Raw genomic sequence first — 20,843 nt, 5'->3', positions numbered from 1 at the left:
TTTTTTGCTCTTTCTCTTCTTCTGGCACGCCTGTGAAGTGAATGTTGGGTTGATTAAAGTTACCCACAGGCTGCTAACACTGTCCTTGTTTTTTTTTTTAATTCTTTTTTCTTCTTATTGTTCTGATTGGTTGGTTTTTGCTTCCTGATGTTCCAAATCATTGATTTGATTCTTGGCTTCATTCACTCTACTGTTGTTTCCCTGTAATAGTTATTTATTTCAGTTAGTGTACCCTTTGTTTCTGACTGGGTCTTCTTTATGCTGCTGAGGTCCTCACTAAGTTCCTTGAGCATCCTTATGAGCAGTGTTTTGAAATCTGCATCTGATATGATTGCTTATCTCCATTCTCTTCAGCTCTTCTCCTGGAGTTTGGATCTGTTCTTTCATTTGGGTCATGTTTCTTTGTCTCTTTGTTTTGGCAGCCTCCCTGTGTTGGTTTCTATGTTATTAGGTAGAGTTGCTTTGACTCTGTGTCTTGGTGGTGTGGCCTAATGTAGTAGGTGTCCTGTAGGGTCCAGTGGCACAGCCTCCCCTATCACACAAGCTGAGTACCCGAGGTGTGACCTTTCTGTGGGCTGAGTACACCTTCCTCTTGTGGTTGAGCCTTGGATGCTGTTGGCAGGTCAATGGGAGGGATTTACCCAGGCTATTCAGCTGCAAGGACTGGCTGTGACCACTGACCACCAACCTCCTCCCTCCATGGAGGATCAGCTGTGTAGGGGCAGGGTGGTGGCGCTCCAAAATGACCTATATTGCTGTCCACTGGGTGCTCTAGCCCTGGGGTTTCCTGGGTGGTGCAGGCCCAGGTCAGTCCCAACCTGTGTATGTTGCTTAGTTTGTTTTTTAGATTCAGTTGTTAATGGTTGTGAATCTCTCGCCATATTAATGTTCATAGTTGTGATCTTCTTTTCTTAAACAAGTCCCTTTAACATTTCATGTAGTAATGGCTTGGTGATGATGAACTCCTGTAGTTTTACTTTGTCTGGGAAGCACTTCATTTGCCCTTCCATTCTAATTGGTAGCCTTGCTGGACAGGGTCATCTTGGTTGTAGGTCCTTGCTTTTTGCTTTTCATCACTTTGAATACTTCTTGCCAGTTCCTCTGGCCCGCATCAGCTAACAGTCTAATGGGAGCTCCTTTGTAGGTAACTGCGTTTTTCTTGCTGCTTTTAAGATTCTTTCTTTATCTTTAACTTTTAGCATTTTAATTACGATGTGTCTTGGTGTGGGACTCTCAATGCTTCCTGGACTTGTATGTCTATTTCATGAAAGGCAAAATTTTGCCTCATGCCACAATTTGCCCGTTAGGATATAAGTGGGTGTCTGACAGTGATACAAAAAATAAGAGGTTTAGATAAAACAGCAGCAGAAGCAACTAAACATCAGATTTGTTTCTGGTGAGTGACCTGAGCAACTTCCGCCGGGTCAGAAACATGCAGGATGGGCGCATTACCTTTCTATTGTGCCCTCCCGGACGATCGCAAACTGAGTGATTTAGCAGCACGGAGATTTATCACCTTACAGCTCTGTGGGGGAGGCGGCCAGCGCGGTCCCGCTGGGCCCAAATCCAGGTTTCGGCCAGGGCTGCACTCCTTTTGGAGGCTGTCAGGAAGAGCCCACGTCCTTGCCTTTCCAGCTTCCAGGAGGTCCCCGCGGTCCTGGCCTCCGTCCTCAGAGCCAGCACGGCTGCCTCTTTCCCACCATCCGTCTGCCGTAGTCAGACTTGCTCATCATCACAGCCACGAGCGTTTCTCTCTTCTGAGCACCCTGGAGACTTAATTCAGCTGCCCTCACAGACCATCGGAACGTGCCCGTCACCAGGTGCCACACGTACTGCCATCTGTGACGCCACAGAGCCTCGGGTTCTGGGGGTTCGGATGTGGCCATTTCGGGGGGTGTTATTCTGCCTGCCGTTATATGGAAGTCATTAACACCGTATGTCATTCGGAGGAAGTGTTTTTCGGACACGGTCGTCATTTGTCACAGGTCTTCAGGAAACCTTCATTCGGGTAGTGCGTAGGGAAGAGTTGTACATATTTAAAAGAACATTTTGTTTGGGTTTTAACCTGCTTATTAAAGCTAACATTCGTTCTCTTCTGTTTTCTCTGCTAGTGATAACCTGCTGCGGAGAGCGGCCTGTCAGGAAGCTCAGGTAAGGCCGTTCGCTGTGAACCAGTGGGAGCACCTGGTTTCCACAGTGCGGGAGATGTGCACTGTTCGGGGCGCACGCGCTGTGCCTCCCGTCCCGAGGTGCGGTGTTTGCCCACTGTCTCGGGGACGGGGCCGCGTCAGGTGGAGGGCGTGAGCCGCCTGGCACAGAGCAGCGCCCACCTCCGGAGGCCTGTCTACCGCGGGCTGAGTCCCGGGGCGCGTGGGCGGGGCTCCGGGAATTTGTTCCCTTCCACGGGCGTTCCTGAGGACGAGGCTAAGCCCTGACTCATCCCGGCCCGAAGAGCCCCCCACAGGCTGTCAGTTCAGAACAGGTGTTACTTCTCAAAGACAAACCTCCTTACAGCTGTTGGTTCCTATCTCTAAAGCTCCGCTCCCTCATCGCAGCCAGTGCGTACCACGTGCGCCCCACGTGCGCCCCGTGATAGTGCGCTTAAATCTCCCAGTATCTCGCTGTGCTCGGGACAGTGCAGTTGTGAATCCTCTCAAGGCCGAGACCGCATTTTGGTTCTTTTCGCCTCTCCAAACCTGTGCATTATACCTCGCAGGCAAATTCTGTGATTGAGTTGCCTTCTTGTTGTGTGCCATTTATGTTTATTATGGCAGAAATACCAGAAAAAGAAACAGGAAAGGAAAAAGGCATGAGGTCTGTAGTAGGAGACGCGGGTGGCAAACCTGCTGTTTGTTCCCGAAATGCTTCCATGGGTGACAGTGACAGTAGGTACCGTCAGCAAGTAAGTTCCTTTCTTTTGTGATCCCCTAACCGTTCTGAGTCTGTTTTCTGAATCTGAGCACTTGGTCGCTTGTTTTACCTCATAGGGCTCTAAGTGGTTTTGGAAATGAACTCGAACTTTGTATTCAAATCGAGGTGATCCCCTCCACAAGTTAACTTACCATTAGCAGCTGGAAAATCATAGAGGGGAACCTTTTCTGTCTCTCTTCAAGACAGGCCGGTCATGGGGTCCTCCCTTGTCTACGATAAATGCCTCTGCCTTCGTTTGAAAGTCCATTCCCTCTTACTTCTTCAGAGACTGTGTTCTCGAGTTATTTCCACCTTTTCATTTATTTACCTCTTTACGCTCTTCTTTTCTTAGAGATTTTTTTTTATTTTAGAGAGGGGAAGGGAAGGAGAAACATCAATGCGTGGTTGTCTCATGTGCCACCTACTGGTACCTGGCCCACCACCCAGGCTTGTGCCCCGACTGGGAATCGAACTTGCAACTCTGTGGTTTGCAGGCCAGCACTCAGTCCACTGACCTACGCCAGCTGGGGCTCTTCCCACTGTTCGAATTCTCTTCTTCCCAACACACACACACTTACCTTCTGTCTGATAAAAGTGAATTCATTCTTAGAATGTCCTCTAGTTACATTTCCTATTCATGCCCTTCTCTCAAGTCTAAATTTTTGAAAGAATGTGAGTTTTTAAACTTCATGTAAACTTAGCTCATCATAGTCTTACATAAACTCCTTAACCTGCTGTTGACCTGAAAGTTGAGTTGCAAGTAAGTGTTCCGGAGAGCAGAACAGAAACCAGGACGAGGGGGAAGAGTGTGGAGCTGTGGACCCGGAACTGGGTGGGCACGAGAACTTGTCAATTATATCATTTGTGGCCACACTCCAGAAAGAGTATGGATAGAACAAGAACAAATTGTAATATTTAGAGATTTGGCAGCCAAATGTTAAGGTCTAATTCAGTAAGACTGAAAACAGTAGAAATTATAATGCACCAGAGTGTCATTTTTTTTTAAACAAAGAAACAGTATGTCTTTCTGAACTATTCAGAAAAAGTTTATTTTTTTTAAAGCAAGAAATCGACAATGGTAAAAAAGGCTCTCCAGTGGACCTCAGGCAGGAGGTAGATGTAGAGTCAGCTGTTTAATGAAAATCTAGTTATTACCTCTCATTCTTCCCTTTAGGTGCTTTGTGCACCTACCCTGGGATCCTGCCTTCTGGGCCCAGACCTGCTCCCCACCGTCTGAGACGCGGAACTTTGCCCTCTGTGCCGCGTTCCTCCTCTCGTCCTTTTCCTGGACCTTGCGCTCCTGGTGGTCGCGCCCTAGATCTCCAGGCCTCGGAATCTGCCTCGTCCTCTCTCCGCGCTTTAGAGCTGACAGAGAAGGAGAAGTCAGGATTTTGGAGCTCACCGATGTAAATGCTAGGCTGTACTTTATTAACAATGTGACGTGGATTCAATCTTTCTGAATGCTGTCTTTCTAATCTCTTAAAAGGGGAAAGTTTAAGACAAGACCTCCTAGGTTTCTCAGAACGAAGAATAATGCGTGTGAAAGTGGCAAATACTAAGTACTTGGAGAACATTAATTACAGTCCTTTTCCTGTCACAGCTGATGCTACTTAGTTGTCATTCAAGGTAGCAAAGCAGCGGAGGCAGGTAGAGTATTAGTTCAGATGTATGTAAATATATGAAGATTAATTGGTAACACAAAGATTCTTCATAAATAAGCTTTAGTAATAAGTTGAAGTGGGAAAAGATCACACTCTGGAAACGAAAGACAAATGGATTAGAATCCCCTTCTGGCAGCTGTTGTCTCACTTGTGTGTCTGTGATAAACCTGGCCGTAGCTTGTGGAGAAAACACAAGTTACCTCTTGTGGGTAAAGCAGGGCTTGTTTTGTTATTAAATAACGGGACACTTTTGTGTTGTTGCTTATGGCGTTTGTGTTAATGTGAAATCATGAAAGAACATTTTTTTTTTCCTCCTAGAGTAACTATTATATCTTCTGGAAGTAAATTCTTCTGGAATGAAAGAATATATGTGATCACTAACTGAATAAAAATAAAAGGACATTCACTTAAACCTTTTCTTTGTCCCGTTCTAGGTGTTTGGCAATCAACTCATCCCTCCCAACGCGCAGGTGAAGAGGGCAACCGTCTTCCTCAACCCCGCCGCTTGCAAAGGGTAGGCGACTCGTTAAGTACGCGTTGGTGGTCTGCTGCGTGCTCAGTCTTTATAGGGGGGGAATAATCATGGGATGGCAGGCAGCTAGTTGGGTTGTTTGGAACTGGAAGACTAGGTTCAACACTCTCCCAGCAATCAGGTGTGTGTGTGATGAAGAGAGAACGGGTAATGAGGTACACCTGTAAAGCTGACTGGTGCTTAGCAGGCTTGGCTAATTGAAGTTCACTGACCATTCCAGAATTAACACCCGCAAGTAAGTCTCTCCTGCTTGGCAGCAGCCCCCTTGGGGGAGCCCCTGCCGCTGTGACGTGGGTTATTAGACCTTCTCTGTTGCAAGGCGATCAGGGATGGCCAAGCGCCCTGGGCTGGCACGGGCAGCAGCGTTCTTCCCTGGAGGAGGGAGCCTCAGCCGGGCCGGTGGGGTGGGGGGCACCCCAGGGAGAGCGCTCGCTCTTCTGGGCTGAGGAGACGGTCCACGGACAGGGGCCTAGGGCAGGGGCGACTAACTGTGTTTCTTGCTGTGTCGCAGGACCGTGAGCGGTCTGGCGGGCTGGCTGGGTCAGGTGAGGGACTGTGGGAATCCAGCTGTGAGGGATGCTTGGGACCCTGGGTGATGCTCACGTGTCCCTGTGCGTTACTGTAACAGACGTCCCACACACAGGTGTCCCACAGACAGGTGTCCCACACTGGAGTGAGGTGTCGAAGGGGGTGGGCTGTGTGTGCAGTGGGGCGAGGAGTGTGCGGGAACTCTCTGCACTCTTTTAGACAGTTAAATTTTGGGGTGACGTTGGTCAATCACAGAAGTGTCAAGCGTACAGTTCCCTCGTACCTCACCTGCGTGTTGCCCTGTGTGCTCACCACCTGAAGCCCTGTCTCCTTCATCCTCCGCCTCTCCTTCCCCTCCGGTGACCACTGTACCGTGGTCTGCGTCAGTGAGTTTGTCTGTCACTTTGTTTTATACCCCACACGAGTGAAATCAGACAGTTTTTGTCCTTCAGCATCTGACTGACTTCACTGAGCCTGAAACGGTCCGCGCCCGTCTCTGTGGTTGACAACGGCAGCACTTCATCACTTTTCGTGTCTGTCGTGGATGCCGGCGTGTGCCGCCTCCCCTGTGTTCCCTCGGCTGCGGGGGGCCGTTCGGGTGTTTCCAGCCTCAGCCGCTGTGAATGATGCTGCGGGGACACAGGGGCACGTGTATCTTTACCAATAGATGTTTCCGCGTTTTCCAGGGAGAGACCCCCGAAGAGGGCTTGCTGGGTCATGTGGTAGCTCTGTTGTTCATTTTTTGGGGAACTTCCATACTGTTTTCCACGATGGTTGTACAAATGTACATTCCCACCTGCAGTGAATGAGAGTTCTTTTTTTGTCTGTATCCTCTCTAACACTTGTTCTTTCTTTCTTTTTCCTTCTTTCTTTTTATTAATGTTCGAATACAGTTGTCTCCATTTTCCCACCACCATTTCCCCCGTGTTATTTCTTGTCTCATTGATAACCCTTCTAATAGGTGGTATCTCGTGGTTTTGGTTTACATTTCACTCATTGCTAGCGGAGTTGAGCATTTTTTAATGTATCTGTCGGCCACCTGTATGTCTTCTTGGGGAAAGTGTTCAGTCCTCTGCCCGTTTTTAATTGGACTGTTTGCTTCTTTGTTGTTAAGTTACATGAGTTCATTTTATATTTTAGATATTAATATTAAACTCTTATCAGAGGTGTCATTTGCATGTCTTCTCCCCTTCAGTTGGTTGCTTTTTTGTTTTATTGATCGTTTCTTTTGCTGTGCAAAAGCTTTTAGTGTGATGTAGTCCTGTTTACATATTTTTGTTTTTACTTCTTTTGTCTTTGGGGTCAAGTTCTTAAAAACTTCTCTGAGACAGACGAAGGTTCAGAGGTTTAGTACCTATGTTTTCTTCTATGTATTTTACTGTTTCAGTTGTCTTTAATCCATTTTGAGTTAATTTGTGTGTATGGTATTCAACAGCAGCCTAGTTTTATTGTTTTGCCTGTGGCTTTTCAGTTTTCCCAGCACCACTTATTGAACAGGCTTCCCTTTCTCCATTGTGTGTTTTTGCTCCTTTGTTGAAAAGTAGTTTCCCACAGGTATGGGTTTATTTTGGGGGTCTCCGTTCTGGTCCATTGGTCTGTGTGTCTGTTTTTCTGCTGGTACCATACTGTTTTGATTATTGTAGCTTTGTAGTGTAGTTTTATACCAGGGAGCATGATATTTCCCACTTTGTTCTTTCTCAAGATTTATTTTGCTGTTTGCGGTCTTTTAGGTTTCCATATAAATTTTAGGGTTATTCTAATTTAGAGAAGCATGCTATTGGTATTTTAATAGGGGCTGTATTGACTCTGTATATTGCTTTAGGTGGGAAGGACATTTTAACAATATTAATCCTTCCAATCCGTGAGTAAAGTATATCCTTCCATTTATTTGTATCTTGTTCAGTTTCTTTCTCCAGTATCTTATAATAGTTTTGTACAGGTCTTTTATTTCATTGGTTAAATTTGTTCTTAGGCGTTTTATACTTTTTGATGCCATTGTAAATGAGATTTTATTTTAACTTTTTCTTGTAATCATTCATTATTGGTGTGTAGAAATGCAATAGATTTCTATGTATTGATTCTGTATCCTACAATTTTACCAAAGCCATCTATTAGTTCTGACAGTTTTGGGGTGAAGTCTTCAGGGCTTTCCGTGGTATATGTGCTATCACATCATTGCAAGCGTGAGTTTCACTTCTTTGTTTCTGTGTTGGATGCCTTTTCTCTCTGTCTCGTCCGGCTGCTGTGGCTGGGGCTTCGGTGCTGTACAGCACACAGGTGGTGGTGACGTCCATCCTGGCCTTGCTCCTGGTCTTAGAGGAAACACTTTCAGCTTCTGAAAGAAGTTTCTCTTGTAATTTCTTGAGATGAAGTGTGGCTTCACAGATACAAGGACAAGGCGTGCCCTTATTTCTCTTTAATTCAACAATGTAAGATACTCACCTGCAGATTATTTAAATCGTCTCCGTTACTCTGCCTAGTTGATCCTGTCTGCACAGCTTTGTTAAAGCCACTCCTTCCCCTATAAGCACCCAGTTGCAATGCCTGTTGATCACTCTTGTTTAACAGCATCACTGCATCATAGCAGCTGTGGAGCCTAACACAACACAGTCAGAACACCCAAGATGACTCGGTAAGCAGTGGTGGTCAGTGCAGAAGTAGCACAGAACTCCTTGGGCTTCCAAGTTTGAAGGACCAGTCTGTAAACTCTTTTCTGCTCTGTCATATTGTGGGAGCTACTTCACTTAAATGCTCTGTGTACTCTTTCGTAAAATGGGAAAAGCAATAGCCCATAACCTTACAAAACTACCACTGTAACAGGTGCCTTTAGGATGCAGTGAGATCCCTTCGGAGCGTCACAGGAAGGTGGGGTGAGGGCAATACGAGCGGCTGTCACTGCTGCTGTTCACCTGTGGGCTCACGAGATTCGCCGCTGTGCTCTCCCGCCCGTCCCGAGAGTGCGTGCACCCTTCCTGCCGCCTCCTTGGCCTGTTCTAGGTCCTGTTCCTCTGGAAACCGGTAATTCAGCAACTTGTTAATTCTGATGAAGAGAAATAGACGGCAGCTGGTCTGGGCTATAATCAGTTATATTGAGTTTCTACTTCTAAGAGATACGTTTTTAAAGACTTTGTTTTTTAGGTTTGGTCACATCTGTACACGTAAATGTATTTGCATTTTTAAAGATAAATTCTTGCTTAAAAGCACACTGTCTTTATCTAAAGGCGAGGCTCGGGAAAGGCTGTCCCCCCTAAAGTGGTCGTCCCCTGAGCAAGGTGAACCCTGCACCACGCTAGCAAGCAGCCGCTCTGAGACGCTCCAGCATCGCTTTTTAAAGCTTTCACTATTTACTGCTCTGTTTTTCTCGTCTTGACTCTTCCCTGACACACAATTTACTATTTATTGTGTTGCTACATCATTATGTAGTGCTGGTTTAAAACTACATAAGAGGCTTTAAGAAATAACATAAGTGTGTGTTTATCATGAATAAATAATGCATTAAGGAGTAATTATTTTTGTGTGTGTGTGCATGAACCTGGAAATTGCTACAAGTATATACAGTTTTTATTTCCAGTGCTGTCTCACCCTTGATTGTGTAATAAATAATGCACTTCTTACTATAACACCCGGTTTTTAATCTTTTACACGGAACATTAGAAAGGAAAACAGTGTCTTCACTTTCAGAAATCTTCTGTACCCGTGGCATCACACAAAGCCATGAATAAAGACCCAAATGTTCAAGTCTTATTTCTTAGGCTCACTTAAAGGAGCTTCCAGATTTTTCTAAGTAGTTAATGTGGCGGATTGAGACTTCTTCAGAGGTTTGCTTCTCGGAGATAGATCCTATCCACCTCCAGCAGATCCTGCCTTCTCCGTCCGTCCATGATGACAGCGTCCGGGAAGGAGGGGTGCGTGCAGTGTGACTGCCCCAGCCCGCTGCCGTTGGGGCTGAGCCGCAGACACGGCGAGCTGCGAGGAGACCCCTCCGTTGAGCCTTTCGTGTTAATTCTGTGACGCGCTCAGCGCAGTGGGAAAGGCAGGGGGTGTTTGTGTAATGTGCTTATCACCCGCTCGGTTAGGCCCTTGGCTTGGGATGGTCTCTCAAACGGTTCTTGGGAACATCTATCCAGGCTTCTCAACTTCCATTTTAATTCACAATAAAGGTTCTGTGTTTTGTCTGCCATTGGTGGTGGTTCTCTTCCGTGTAGAGAATGTGGAATTTGGTCTGCACGTGTTTGTCATTGGCTAACCTTGCATCTTTCTAGTATACATCATTCTCAAGAAAGTCAAAGCAGGCATGACTGTTTAAAAAAAACTTTTTGAAAGAGAGCTGAGTAAATGTGGATGTAACAGTTAGCTGTTTGGCCAGTTGACTGTTTCAGAAGGACTGGTTTGTTTCCGACGTGATAGTTGAAAGTAGTTGGGCGAAAAGGCGGGTCTCCCGGTCGGTATGTTTCACACGTACTTGTTCAGCTTCGAGACTGCGCCGTTGGGGACCTTCGGCAACCTCTGTGTTCCTTGATTCCTAGGCTTTTTTTTTGCATCCTGTCCTGAACTGGACAAGAGTCACTATCAGAATGATGTGTGTTTTTTATTTTTTAAAGATTTTATTTATTTATTTATTTTTGGAGAAAGGGGAGGGGAGGGAGAAAGAGAGGGAGAGAAGCAGTGATGTGTGAGAGACACATCAGTCCATTGCCTCTCGCACCCCCCAACCGGGGACCCGGCCCTCCACCCAGGCTTGTGCCCTGACCGGGAATCAAACCAGTGACCTTTTGACTCACAAACCGGCACTCAGTCCCCTGAGCCACACCAGCCAGGGCTGATACTTTTAAAACACTTACACTTTTCTAAGGGCTTTTTAACTGTTTCTCTTGTTACATCATAGTCATGTCATTTCCTCTCAGAATGCACAGGTCCACATTTAGGGTGGGTCTATTCATGCGTTCATTTGCGCATTAATTCCTTAGGTTTTTAGTAAGTGTGCTCCACCTGCGCCAGACACACTCCTAGAGGCCAGGGGACGCAGGGACGTGCTCGGGGTCTGTCTCCGCAAGGCGTTGGGTCTGGTCCCGGACCGTCTAGCAAACCCCTCATCATCCTGCTGTGTGCAAGTCCCTGAGGGAGACGCAGACCCGGTGCTGGGGCAGCTCAGAGAAGGGCGGGCCCTGCTGGGAGTTTGGGAAGCTGCTGATTATCCCGTAGTTCATTTCTAACTTCTCTATCCTAGCAGACATTTGGCCGTCATGGAAAAGAATATTGCTCTCTCCAGGGATTTTACTGCAGGTTTAAAACTTAAGAAGTAAAGATAGCATTTGGAATAGTTACAAATGACGTGTTTCTCCCGCAAAGGTTGTGTTCATTGGTTAGAATTAAGCGATAATCTGTTTGGTTCGGTCTGTTCCCTGGGGCCATGTGAAAAATGGTAAACAGAGTAAATACATTCTCTCCTTCTGCCGCTGGAATACAAATAAGTTCCTTGAGGAAATAACTCATTATACTTAAATTGCAAGTATTTTTTGTCTGCTTTGTCGTGTGGTCTCTCCAGCTCCTACACCTGCCTAGCACATAGTAGGTGCTCAACAAATACTTGTTGGCTGAATCAAACATTTTTGTTTGAGTGGCTCTCTGTGTGGTGTATGTTCTTCCTCAGGAACTGCACGGGGAGCTGAGACATCCCAAATGGACACGAGCTCACTGTATCGGACAAAGCCTGAACTCCTGCAGGCCCCCAGTGCGGGCTCTGCGTCCCTGGCCAAAGACGCTCCTTTCTCATTGTTAAACTTCCTGCACGTGAACTCGTAGAGGGAGCCTGTGTGCCTTGGTCTCTTTCTTTGTTCTGTGCTGCAGAAGGTGCTTGGGCTCTTTGTTCTCCCCTTGAGAACCTGAGTTAAAATGTTTGTGTTTTTTCCTTTGTCTACAGCAAAGCACGGACTCTGTTTGAAAAAAACGCTGCCCCGATCTTGCACTTGTCCGGCATGGATGTGACCGTCGTCAAGGTGAGGCCTGCCGCGGAGCGTCGGTCTTGTCCCTGCTGCTGCGGCTTGTGACGCAGCCTCTCCTCTCGGCCGGCTCGCAGAAATCAGAGTCCCTGGAGCCACGGTCAGAGAGGTCTACGTTGCGTGCTGGTTCTGACGGTGAAAGCGGTTTTGTTTCCTTCGAGCATTGCCAGTGTCTCATTGTCAGAGGAGAGTTAGACAAGAGGCAGAAACCTGTCTCCCTCATGTGAAAGTAGGACGTGGAATTGCTATCTCTCGGAAGATGAAAATTGCTGTAGCTGCAAGAATTCCTTTTTTAAAAAAACAAAACCTGCAAGTTTGAGTAATTTCTTGCTAGCGCCACAAACCAGTAAACAGTTTTTCCTCTGGTGAGGAGTTATCTCTGGTGAGGAATTTTAAACGCTAAAGCTTCAGAGTTTGCAAGATGTAGGTAAGAAGAAAAGGTGATAAAAAAAGTTCAGGGGCATTGTGCTATCTCAGAAGATGCTTCAGGGTACCACTCTGTTGGCTTTTAAGTGACGTGTGCGTGGTGTGTACGTGGGTATGTGTAGTGGGTGGAAACCACTGCTACATGTTTGTGAGTCTGTGGTTAACCAGTTTTTAATGTTACACACTTCCATTAAATAGATCATAGCGATTAAAAGGTCAGTCAGCCCAACTTACCGTGCAGTTTCCACTCTCTCCCCCAGCGTGTCTGAGAGGTGGGGTTTCAGCTGTCTGCCTCCAGGACGGGGCGGCGGGGGGGTGGGGGGGGGGCGGGGTGGACTAACATCTGTGTAGGTTCCTGAGGTGCAGATGCCAGGCTCTGTGCATTAGGGATCGTAGGCTGGTTACTTAAGACTGATGCTGTTTGTTCTCGGGACGTTTGGTTGAACTCACAAGTAAAACAAGTAAAACCATCTGGGCCTGGAGCTTTCTTTGAGGGATTTTTTAAAATGTGTATTAAATTTCTGTAATGGCTCTGTAGATACTTAAGTTCTAATCTTCTTGAATTAATTTTGGTAAGGTCAGTTTGTCAAGGAGTTTGTTCATTTCATCAGTGTTTTCGAATTAATTGTTCATGCATCCTCTCCTGACCTTTTAGGTTCCTGTAACATCTCATGTTCTTGCTTAGTCTAGTTTATTTGTTCCCTCGTTTGTTTTTTTTCTTCCTGTCGGTAGTCTTGTGAGAGCTGCGTCCTGGCCGGGAGCCGCCTGTGCTCGGTCCCCACGCATGTGTTTGTTTCATGAATTTCCAGTTTGTCTCTGTTGTTTCTTCTTTCTACTCTCTTTGGACTTTGTGCTCCTGCTGTCCCTTTCCGACGCTGTGACGTGGGTCCTGTGTCGTTAACTCGCACCCCTCAGTCCTGCTGTGTGCGTTTAAAGCTCTGTTTCACTCCCCTTCTTCAGGTGCATTCTACAAGTTCACATGTGTAAGTTTTTCATTTCCCAATATTTTCCAATTTTCATCATGTTTCTTGTTTGACCTGTGTGTTATATGGGCATGTTTTTACATTTCTGAATTTAAAGTTTTTTCAAATCTTGATCATAATGATTTCTGATTTTCCTGTGTTTTGGTCAGAGAGCAAAATACTGAATAACTCCAGTATTTTAAAATTCACGGAGCCTTGGTGTGGCCTGCTCGGTGGTTTGTTTCCTCCGAGTCGGCTGTTGGAGATCCGGGTCTGACCGTGTCCGTTATGTGAGATCTGTCGTGTGGCTCATATCTTCTGCGTGCTCGCCGATGTTTTCCTCTGTTCTGACTACAGGGTGTTCAGAGACAGAGGTGTCAGAGATCCTCCATGTGGTTGTGGGCCTGTCTGTTTCTCTGCATAGTGCTGTCCACTTTCGCTTTTGACACCGTGAGGTCATTTGCACTCGAGTCTCTGTTTCTCTTGCACTTTGGCTCCGGCATTGAGTGACTCTCCGTGGTGCTGGTCCCGAGTCCATCTTATCTGTTACGGTTAGTAACCATACCAGCTTACTTTGGGCAGTTTTTTGCCTAGTGTAATTTGCACATTTTTTTACTTTCAGCCTTTTGTATTTTTATTTTATTTTTTTAAAGATTGTATTTATTTATTTTTAAAGGGGAAGGGAGGGAGAAAGAAAGGGAGAGAAAGATTGATGTATGAGAGACACGGATCAGTTGCCTCTCACACGCCCCCAACTGGGCACCTAGCCCACAACCCAGGCATGTGCCCTGACCAGGAATTGAACCAGAGACCTTACAGTTTGCAGGCCGGCGGCGCTCAGTCCACTGAACCACACCAGCCACGGCAGGTATTTTTATATTTTAGATGCATCATTTGTCAAGGCATGAAAACAGGACATTTTAAAAATCATTCTTTTTTTTTTTTTTTGTCTTTTGACTGGACCACTTAATCCATGAGCACTTATTATAATTGTTGATATATTTAGATTTATATCTGCACTGGTTACTATTGCCATATAACAAACTGCCTCGACAACTGTCTTCCTGCTTCCTGCATCTGAGTCTGAGCACGCGGCAGGTGGTGCTCAGAGCTGCCCCTCCACCGGTCTGGCCCGGGCTCCTCAGTGGCATGTCTTTTCATGGCTTCCTAGCTCATTATTTTTCTCACTGAGTAACATTCCTTCGCACAGGTGTACAGCTGTTTGTTTGCCTTTTTTATCTCTTGGTGGACATCTTGGTTGCTTCCAATTTTGACAGTTATGAATAAAGCTGCTATGAATATTCATGTGCAGCTTTTTATGTAGAGATAATTTTTCAGCTCATTTGGATAAATACCTGAGAGTGTAATTGAGTGTGCTTAGCTTTGTAAGAACCTGACAGGTTGCATTTGAGGTCATGCTTCCCAGCATGTCATCAGTTTCACTCAATAAACTTATAAAAATTAAAAAAAAAATAAATAAACTGCCAAACCACCTTTTCAAAGTAGCTGTGCCATTTTGCATTCCCACCAGCAATGAATGAAATTTCCATTGTTCCACATCCTTGTCAGCACTTGGTGGTGTCGGTGTTTTCGGTTTTAGCCATTCTAATGGGTATATACAGGGGTGGGCAAAAGTAGGTTTGTCTGCAGTTCTCTGGTGACATAGACTGTTGACCACCTTTTCATGTGCATGTTTTCCATCTGTGTTATCTTCTATGTGAGGTGTTTGTTCAGATCTTTGCTCTTTTAATTAGGTTGTTTCTTGTTCGTTTTCTTATTGTTGAGTTCTAAAGTTCTTTGTATCCTTTAGCAGATATGTGTCCTGCAAATATTTTCTCTTATACAGTCTTTTAAAGCTCTTTTAAAAATTATCTTAATGGTGTTTTTCACAGGGCAGAAGTTTTTAATATTAAGGAAGTCCAACTTATCAATTTTTCTCCCATGAATCTTGCTTTTGGTTGATTTGCCTAAAAACTAATTACCAAACCCAGGATCTAGATCTTCTCCTATGTTATATTCTAGAAGTTTTGTAGTTTTTTTTTTTAAATTTACATTTAAGTTTATGACCCATTTTGAGTTTGCAAAAGGTGTAAGCTTAGTGTGTTGATTCATCTTTTTGCCTGGTTACACCACTTCTTTATCCTTCCTCTTTTGATGCATTTGGAATTTTCATCTGAAGATCAGACAGAGCCTCAAATGTGTTGTGTCTGTTAATGCAACCTTTTAAATTAGGGTCTCTTAAATTGGTCAAGATCTTTTCAAATTTTGGTTCTTTCCTCCATGCACTTAATTGCATTGATTAATTTTTTGCAAATGCTTATTGAGTGCCTACTGTGAGGTATACCCTGTCTAGGTGTTGGGGATACAGTCAGAACAAAACAATCTTTTCCCATCTCTCCTGATAGAGCTCCCATGCAAAGTGTGAAAGGAAGGGGTGCAGAAAGGAAGCTCACGGATAAACATTTGATTTGTCCAACGGAGATGAATGCCAAGGAGAAAAATCAAGCAGGGTAAAGAGACTGAAAATAGGGGGGGTGTTAGTTTAGTTCCAAAGGCCAAGGACAGAGACCAGAAGGGACTGAGTGAGCGATGGGGCTGCTCCAAGACAGGAAGAACCCAAGCCTCGCACTGCGGTCAGGGGTCAGGGCGGGAGTGCACTTGGGCGTTTAGGGGGTGGGGCAGTGTGCTCGGAGTGGAAGGAGCCAAGGGAGACCACAGAGAGGATGAGGCTGGGAAGGAAGGAGGGGCAGGATTGTTGCTGTGTCTCCATGAGGTGAGCAGTAAATCACCTCCTCCCTCCGCTGTTGGTGAAGAGGTGTGTGGGAAGAGGCTGCAGGGGGGAGCCCAGAAGACAGGTCACTGAGAACCGGCCTGCACGCTGATGTCACTTCACTGAGCATTGCGCTTTGAGCCTAGACGTCGTTACTTAATTGGTAACTCATGTCATTGTACTCCAACCCATTATTTCCATACTTTCCCACCTGGTCCCCAAGAATATTATCCAATAGCTGGGCAGGTGCCTTGCTGAAAACCGGATGCAATGTCGGACTGGTCTCCCAGACGCGCCGATCTGGTCATCTGTCAGAGAGGAGGGGGAGGCGGCTTCTGAGGGGCTTCCTTCTTGGTGGCCCCATGTGGATTCCCAGTAATCATCCATTTCGGGGGCTCACAAACCATTCTTTTGATTAGGATAGGCACATCTTTTTAAAGGAATATTTGAAAATATATAAAGCCAGTCATTTCAATTTTTAGAATAAAAGCAGGACCATTGACCATAGAGCTAAGTGCTGTTAGTTCAGGGACTTCTCTTCCCTTTGTGTGAACGGACCTGCTGGCCCAGACGCTGCAGCCTGCCTGAAGTCCAGGTCTTCCATCTCTGCCCACTAGTGTGTCCGCTCTAGTGCCGGCGGGGGGAGCGCTTCCTTCTCTCAGCGTCGTCAGTCGCACCGTGTCTGTTAAAGTTCAGCGTTTGGTTTTAGAGGCGGCGGCTCAGGTGGTTCATTTACTTTACACACATAGCTGAGATGCAATATCACTGATAAAAATGGTGATGCCTCGGTACGTTTTGACTAATTTCAGTCGTCCCTGTGGTTTATGTACAGTATTTCTGTGTGCACTGGTGACCTTCTTTGATTGAGTACAGTGCCAGTCATGAACGGTTACCTTGCTCACACACAGCCGAACAGCAGCATAATGGGGGAGCTCTGATTATCCGCCCCCCAGCATTTAAAAAGTACCGTATTTTGCCACGTATAATGTGCACCCATGGTTTTGGCCCAAAGTTTCAGGAAAAAATCTTTTGTTTTAATTTTTTAAATTCATGATTTATTTATATTCAGATACTTGTTTTTTGTATTATAAAGGAATTTTAGCACTAACTTTTGAACATACTATGGCACAAGAAATTTTATGTAACAAGTAATTACAAAACACAAGAAGAGATGTGAGGTATTTCAGCTACTACCCATGTATAATTCACACCCTTATTTTCCCCTCAAAAATTTGGGCAAAAGAAGTGCACATTATACATGGCAAAATACGGTAATTTTGTTGATAAGGAAATTAAGATCCCGAGAGTTTAAAGCCACTCAGCTAAAAAAGTAGCAGAGCTGAGACTTAATCTAGGTCTCTTGGGCTCCCAAATCTTTGCTCTTTTCCTTCTGTTTCTCTTTCTCGTCTGTGTTTCCACCTGACTCCCTGCCTTCGGAGGAAAGCTGCCGGTAAGTGAGGTCCTGGAGTCCACGCTGGACTGGGGTGGCCCTGCGATGAGCCCACGGTGCGACTGAGACAGACCAGGAGAGGGGCTGATGGGACGGTTCCGGAGGTCCCTCCGGCTCTCAGGGCACAGAGCCGTGAACACCACACACACTGCTTTGTTAGCTTTCAGCGGTTCGTGTCTGTCATTCATACAGAATTTAAGAGAAGACTCAGTGTAAAACTTTACAGAAAATAGCCTGTATTTTAAACCTGTCACCAGTGGCCCCGGGATGATACATTTACCAGAGGCGTCCTTTGTGTTCCAGACAGATTATGAGGGCCAGGCCAAGAAACTGCTGGAGCTGATGGAGAACACGGACGTGATCATTGTGGCCGGAGGCGACGGGACGTTGCAGGAGGTGCGGCCCCCGTCCTCCTCTCTGAAACCACGTTGGGGGGGGGGGGGGCGGGAAGTTGGCCACAGACCCACGGCACACAGTGGGCATCGTTTAAGAAAAGGGTTCCTTCCTACCCAGGTCCCAGGATCCTTTCCCAGACAAGCGCAGCATTACGTTTTTCTCAGGTGCCCTTTGTTTGAAGTCTGATGAATTTGAGAACAACAGGAAACCAGCTGGCGGTGGGCGCGATAAGCCTCTCATGGTTTGGAGACCGCCAGTCCTGGGGATCATAGTTTCGGTTGCGAGGGATGTTCCTTGGGCAGTAAACCAGGTTCCCCTTAGCAGAGGCACCCGTTCATTCTCGCCTCACTTCCATCCCACGTTCTCTGCCCCCCGTGTTCCGATGGCGGCCCCCGCCTGTGTTGTCCACTTCCACACCCTGCTGCTCACTCGGGCCGGCGAGGCTGTGAGCGTGTTGCCTTGGAGAGCTCTTTTCCGAGCAGTAGACTGGAACCTACTGGCCCCCCCGCCCGCCACCGGATGTGGGAAACCAGCGAGGGGTGCAGCCCCCGGCGCGGGCCGCCCTCCGCGCAGTCTGTGTCCTGTGACCCCGTTCACACCGCACCTCGCTCGGATGCCCTTTTGCCTCCGCGTGGTGGTCTCCCCGGTGTTCAGCCTTCAGGAGCTGGCCCTGCAGACAGCGCACTGTTCTGTGCTTTGTTCGGCTTAGCAATCATGTGAGCCTTAGTACGCTGCTTTTAAAAAGTCTGTGCTAATGGTCTTGTAATTGTTTTAATGGCTTTTTAGTGAAGTGTGAAGACTGATGGCATGTCAGCAAAGAATGCAGCAGACCTCATGACAGCCCCCTCTGACCCTAAAAGGCACTGAGGCAGGAGGTGAAGGGAGGAGATGGGCATCAGCCTTGACTTCACAAAGTCTTCTTAAGAAAGATTCCAGTTGTGTATTCGATATAATCCAGCCATAAAAAAATATGTCCTCATGAAAAGGGAATTAGAGGGAAATGTACCCAAGTATCAACAACTGATTGATGATGGTTACTCTGCAGAGCAGGTTTATGAGGAAGTGTTTTTTCTTCAGGTAGTGTTCGGTTTTTACAAGACACAGTGGACTGTATTTTACATGTAAAAATAAGTTGTGTAAGAATGCCAGTGGAACGTATCCTTGACCAGAGGGCCCGCGGTCCCCCGTCTCTGTGCTCGTCGGTGAGCGGCGGTCTTCTCCCAGGGTAGCAGGGGCGGCCCTCTCCTGCGTGCGCACTTGACCGTGGCGCACTGGGGCCTTTGTATGATTGAGGTGAGCAGCGCGTGTGTGCCCATCTTCTAGGCCTGAAAACGTGATTTTGCTAATATAATGTGGAGAGCTGAGAATTCTTCTGTCTTCGTTTTTATTGTACAAGGGGCCTTCGGTCAAGGATAAAATTTAGTTTAGCTCTGACCCCGTTGGAGAATCCTGTGCATTTCAAGAGCCAGTACAGCTTCTGCCATCGTTTCCAGGGGGAGAACAGGAACAAGTCTGTGGTCCATGAAAATCGAATCTGGTTCTTTTATGACCAAGGAAATACATGCTGTCCATACATTTTTTTCTTTCACATTTGTAGGTTATTACTGGAGTTCTTCGGAGAGCAGATGAGGTAAGCGTTTTAAGAAGAGTCATTGCATTTCAGCTTTTATGTTTCTGTTCTCTCTTCGCTTCCTCCTCTTACCTTTTTGCCCATTTCCTGCTTGACATAGGTTGACATAGGTTGTGCGCCCGTGGATTTTGGAAAGACAAGCACGGCTCCCGTGTCCCAGGGCACCGGGTTCACCCGCGGTGGGCTCTTCTGCCTTGGGAATCCAGGGTATCCAAGCGCTTTTACCAAGAGTTGTTTAAAATACAACTTTTCTGTAAAAATCTTTTTCAAAGGATTCCTTTATAAGTAAATCGTGGCACATTCATATACTGGAAGGCATACAGACGTTAAAATGAATGAACTGCATTTATAAGTATTTACACGCTGAAATCTAAAAAATATTAAGTAAAAAAAGCAGGTTCCTGAAGTATGTTACGCATTTCTGTGAAGTTTTAAAGCTGAGAAGACAAGCGTCCTGGCAAGGATGCTGTACATGGGACAGCGAGGACGGAGAGACCCCCATGGCCTCCTCGGGAGACCGGCCCCTCTGCGGTGGGGGGAGGGGAGTGGGAGGGGAGGGGGAGAGGGGGCCTCAGGTGTATCTCCATCATTTCATTTCTCGCACCATCAGAAGCAAAGGGGTAACGTTTGTTAGATGTGGGCTGTGGATGTATGAGTGTGACATTATTTTAAACATTTTTCTGCAAGAATTTAAAATATGTTGCAGATAAAACAAGAAAGAAGACCCTTCCCAGTCCCTTGGGTAATAACAGTAGCTTGTCTTCAGAATAGTCCTCAGGGACCTTACAGTGTCTCCTTATTTGTGGTCGCTCATTCCATCGACGGCTGTGCCGTCCCCTCCTCCTGCTCAGACTGGCTGACTCGCTGCCATGTTTGGGCTGGAGATCGTTTATAAGGCACTTTCACCTGTCGCCAGTGACTGTGCATTCACTTGGGTATTCGTGGTTGGATTTTATCTGCAACCTCGTCAAACAGTGCGACAACATAATACAGCCTCTGTCACCATTGTCTATTTGTCTAATAACTTTAAGATCCCCATTTTTTTTAACCAATATTTTTTCAACCAGTTGTTACCGACGAGTACCAGAGTATTTCTTTCAAATTCAAAGTCATGTTGTCTTCACGGACCCCCTGTTTTAGAAACCGCTTACTCAGGGTTGCCCGATGGCCGGTCTAGGGGCGGGAAGGGAGACCGGGAGGTGGGCCCAGGGTCACTTCCAGTCGCTTGTCAAAGGAGGCACCCCTGTGCCTGCCTGTCCGGCATGATTGTCTGACCATAACAGTAAAACCCGCCTCTTTCTCCCCACCCCCGCAGGCCACCTTCAGTAAGATCCCCATCGGCTTCATCCCGCTGGGGCAGACCAGCAGTTTGAGCCCGACCCTCTTCGCCGAGAGTGGAAACAGAGTCCAGTAGGTTGTCGCTGCGGGCGGGGGGTGTCTGTGGCCGAGCGAGCCCGGGAGTGGACGGTTCACACGCGGGATGTGATAGTGGTTTTGTGCCTTGATAGCCTGAAACCTCCAGTCACTGGGGACCTGGACCAGAGGTTAGCCTGTCTGTTCCCCGGTCGGGCTGTGGGAC

General features: G+C 46.6%; 1 protein-coding gene across 4 annotated transcripts in view; it reads left to right on the top strand.

The window, feature by feature from the left end:
• The window catches only part of AGK (acylglycerol kinase), a 71,985-nt gene that overhangs the window by 27,943 nt on the left and 23,199 nt on the right, over window positions 1–20,843 (top strand). For all 4 annotated transcript variants that reach the window (XM_045855705.1, XM_045855706.1, XM_045855703.1 and 1 more), the window contains exons 3-8: window positions 2,112–2,151; window positions 5,006–5,085; window positions 11,552–11,627; window positions 17,542–17,634; window positions 19,232–19,264; window positions 20,580–20,674. In XM_045855705.1, the coding sequence (XP_045711661.1) occupies window positions 2,112–2,151; window positions 5,006–5,085; window positions 11,552–11,627; window positions 17,542–17,634; window positions 19,232–19,264; window positions 20,580–20,674 (417 nt within the window). The remainder of the gene's footprint in view (window positions 1–2,111; window positions 2,152–5,005; window positions 5,086–11,551; window positions 11,628–17,541; window positions 17,635–19,231; window positions 19,265–20,579; window positions 20,675–20,843) is intronic.

This window comes from Phyllostomus hastatus, unplaced genomic scaffold (genome assembly GCF_019186645.2).
Source record: "Phyllostomus hastatus isolate PE091 unplaced genomic scaffold, TTU_PhHast_1.1 phas_scaffold_114, whole genome shotgun sequence".
Lineage (NCBI taxonomy): Eukaryota > Metazoa > Chordata > Mammalia > Chiroptera > Phyllostomidae > Phyllostomus > Phyllostomus hastatus.
This window is presented reverse-complemented; position numbering and strand designations above follow the sequence as displayed.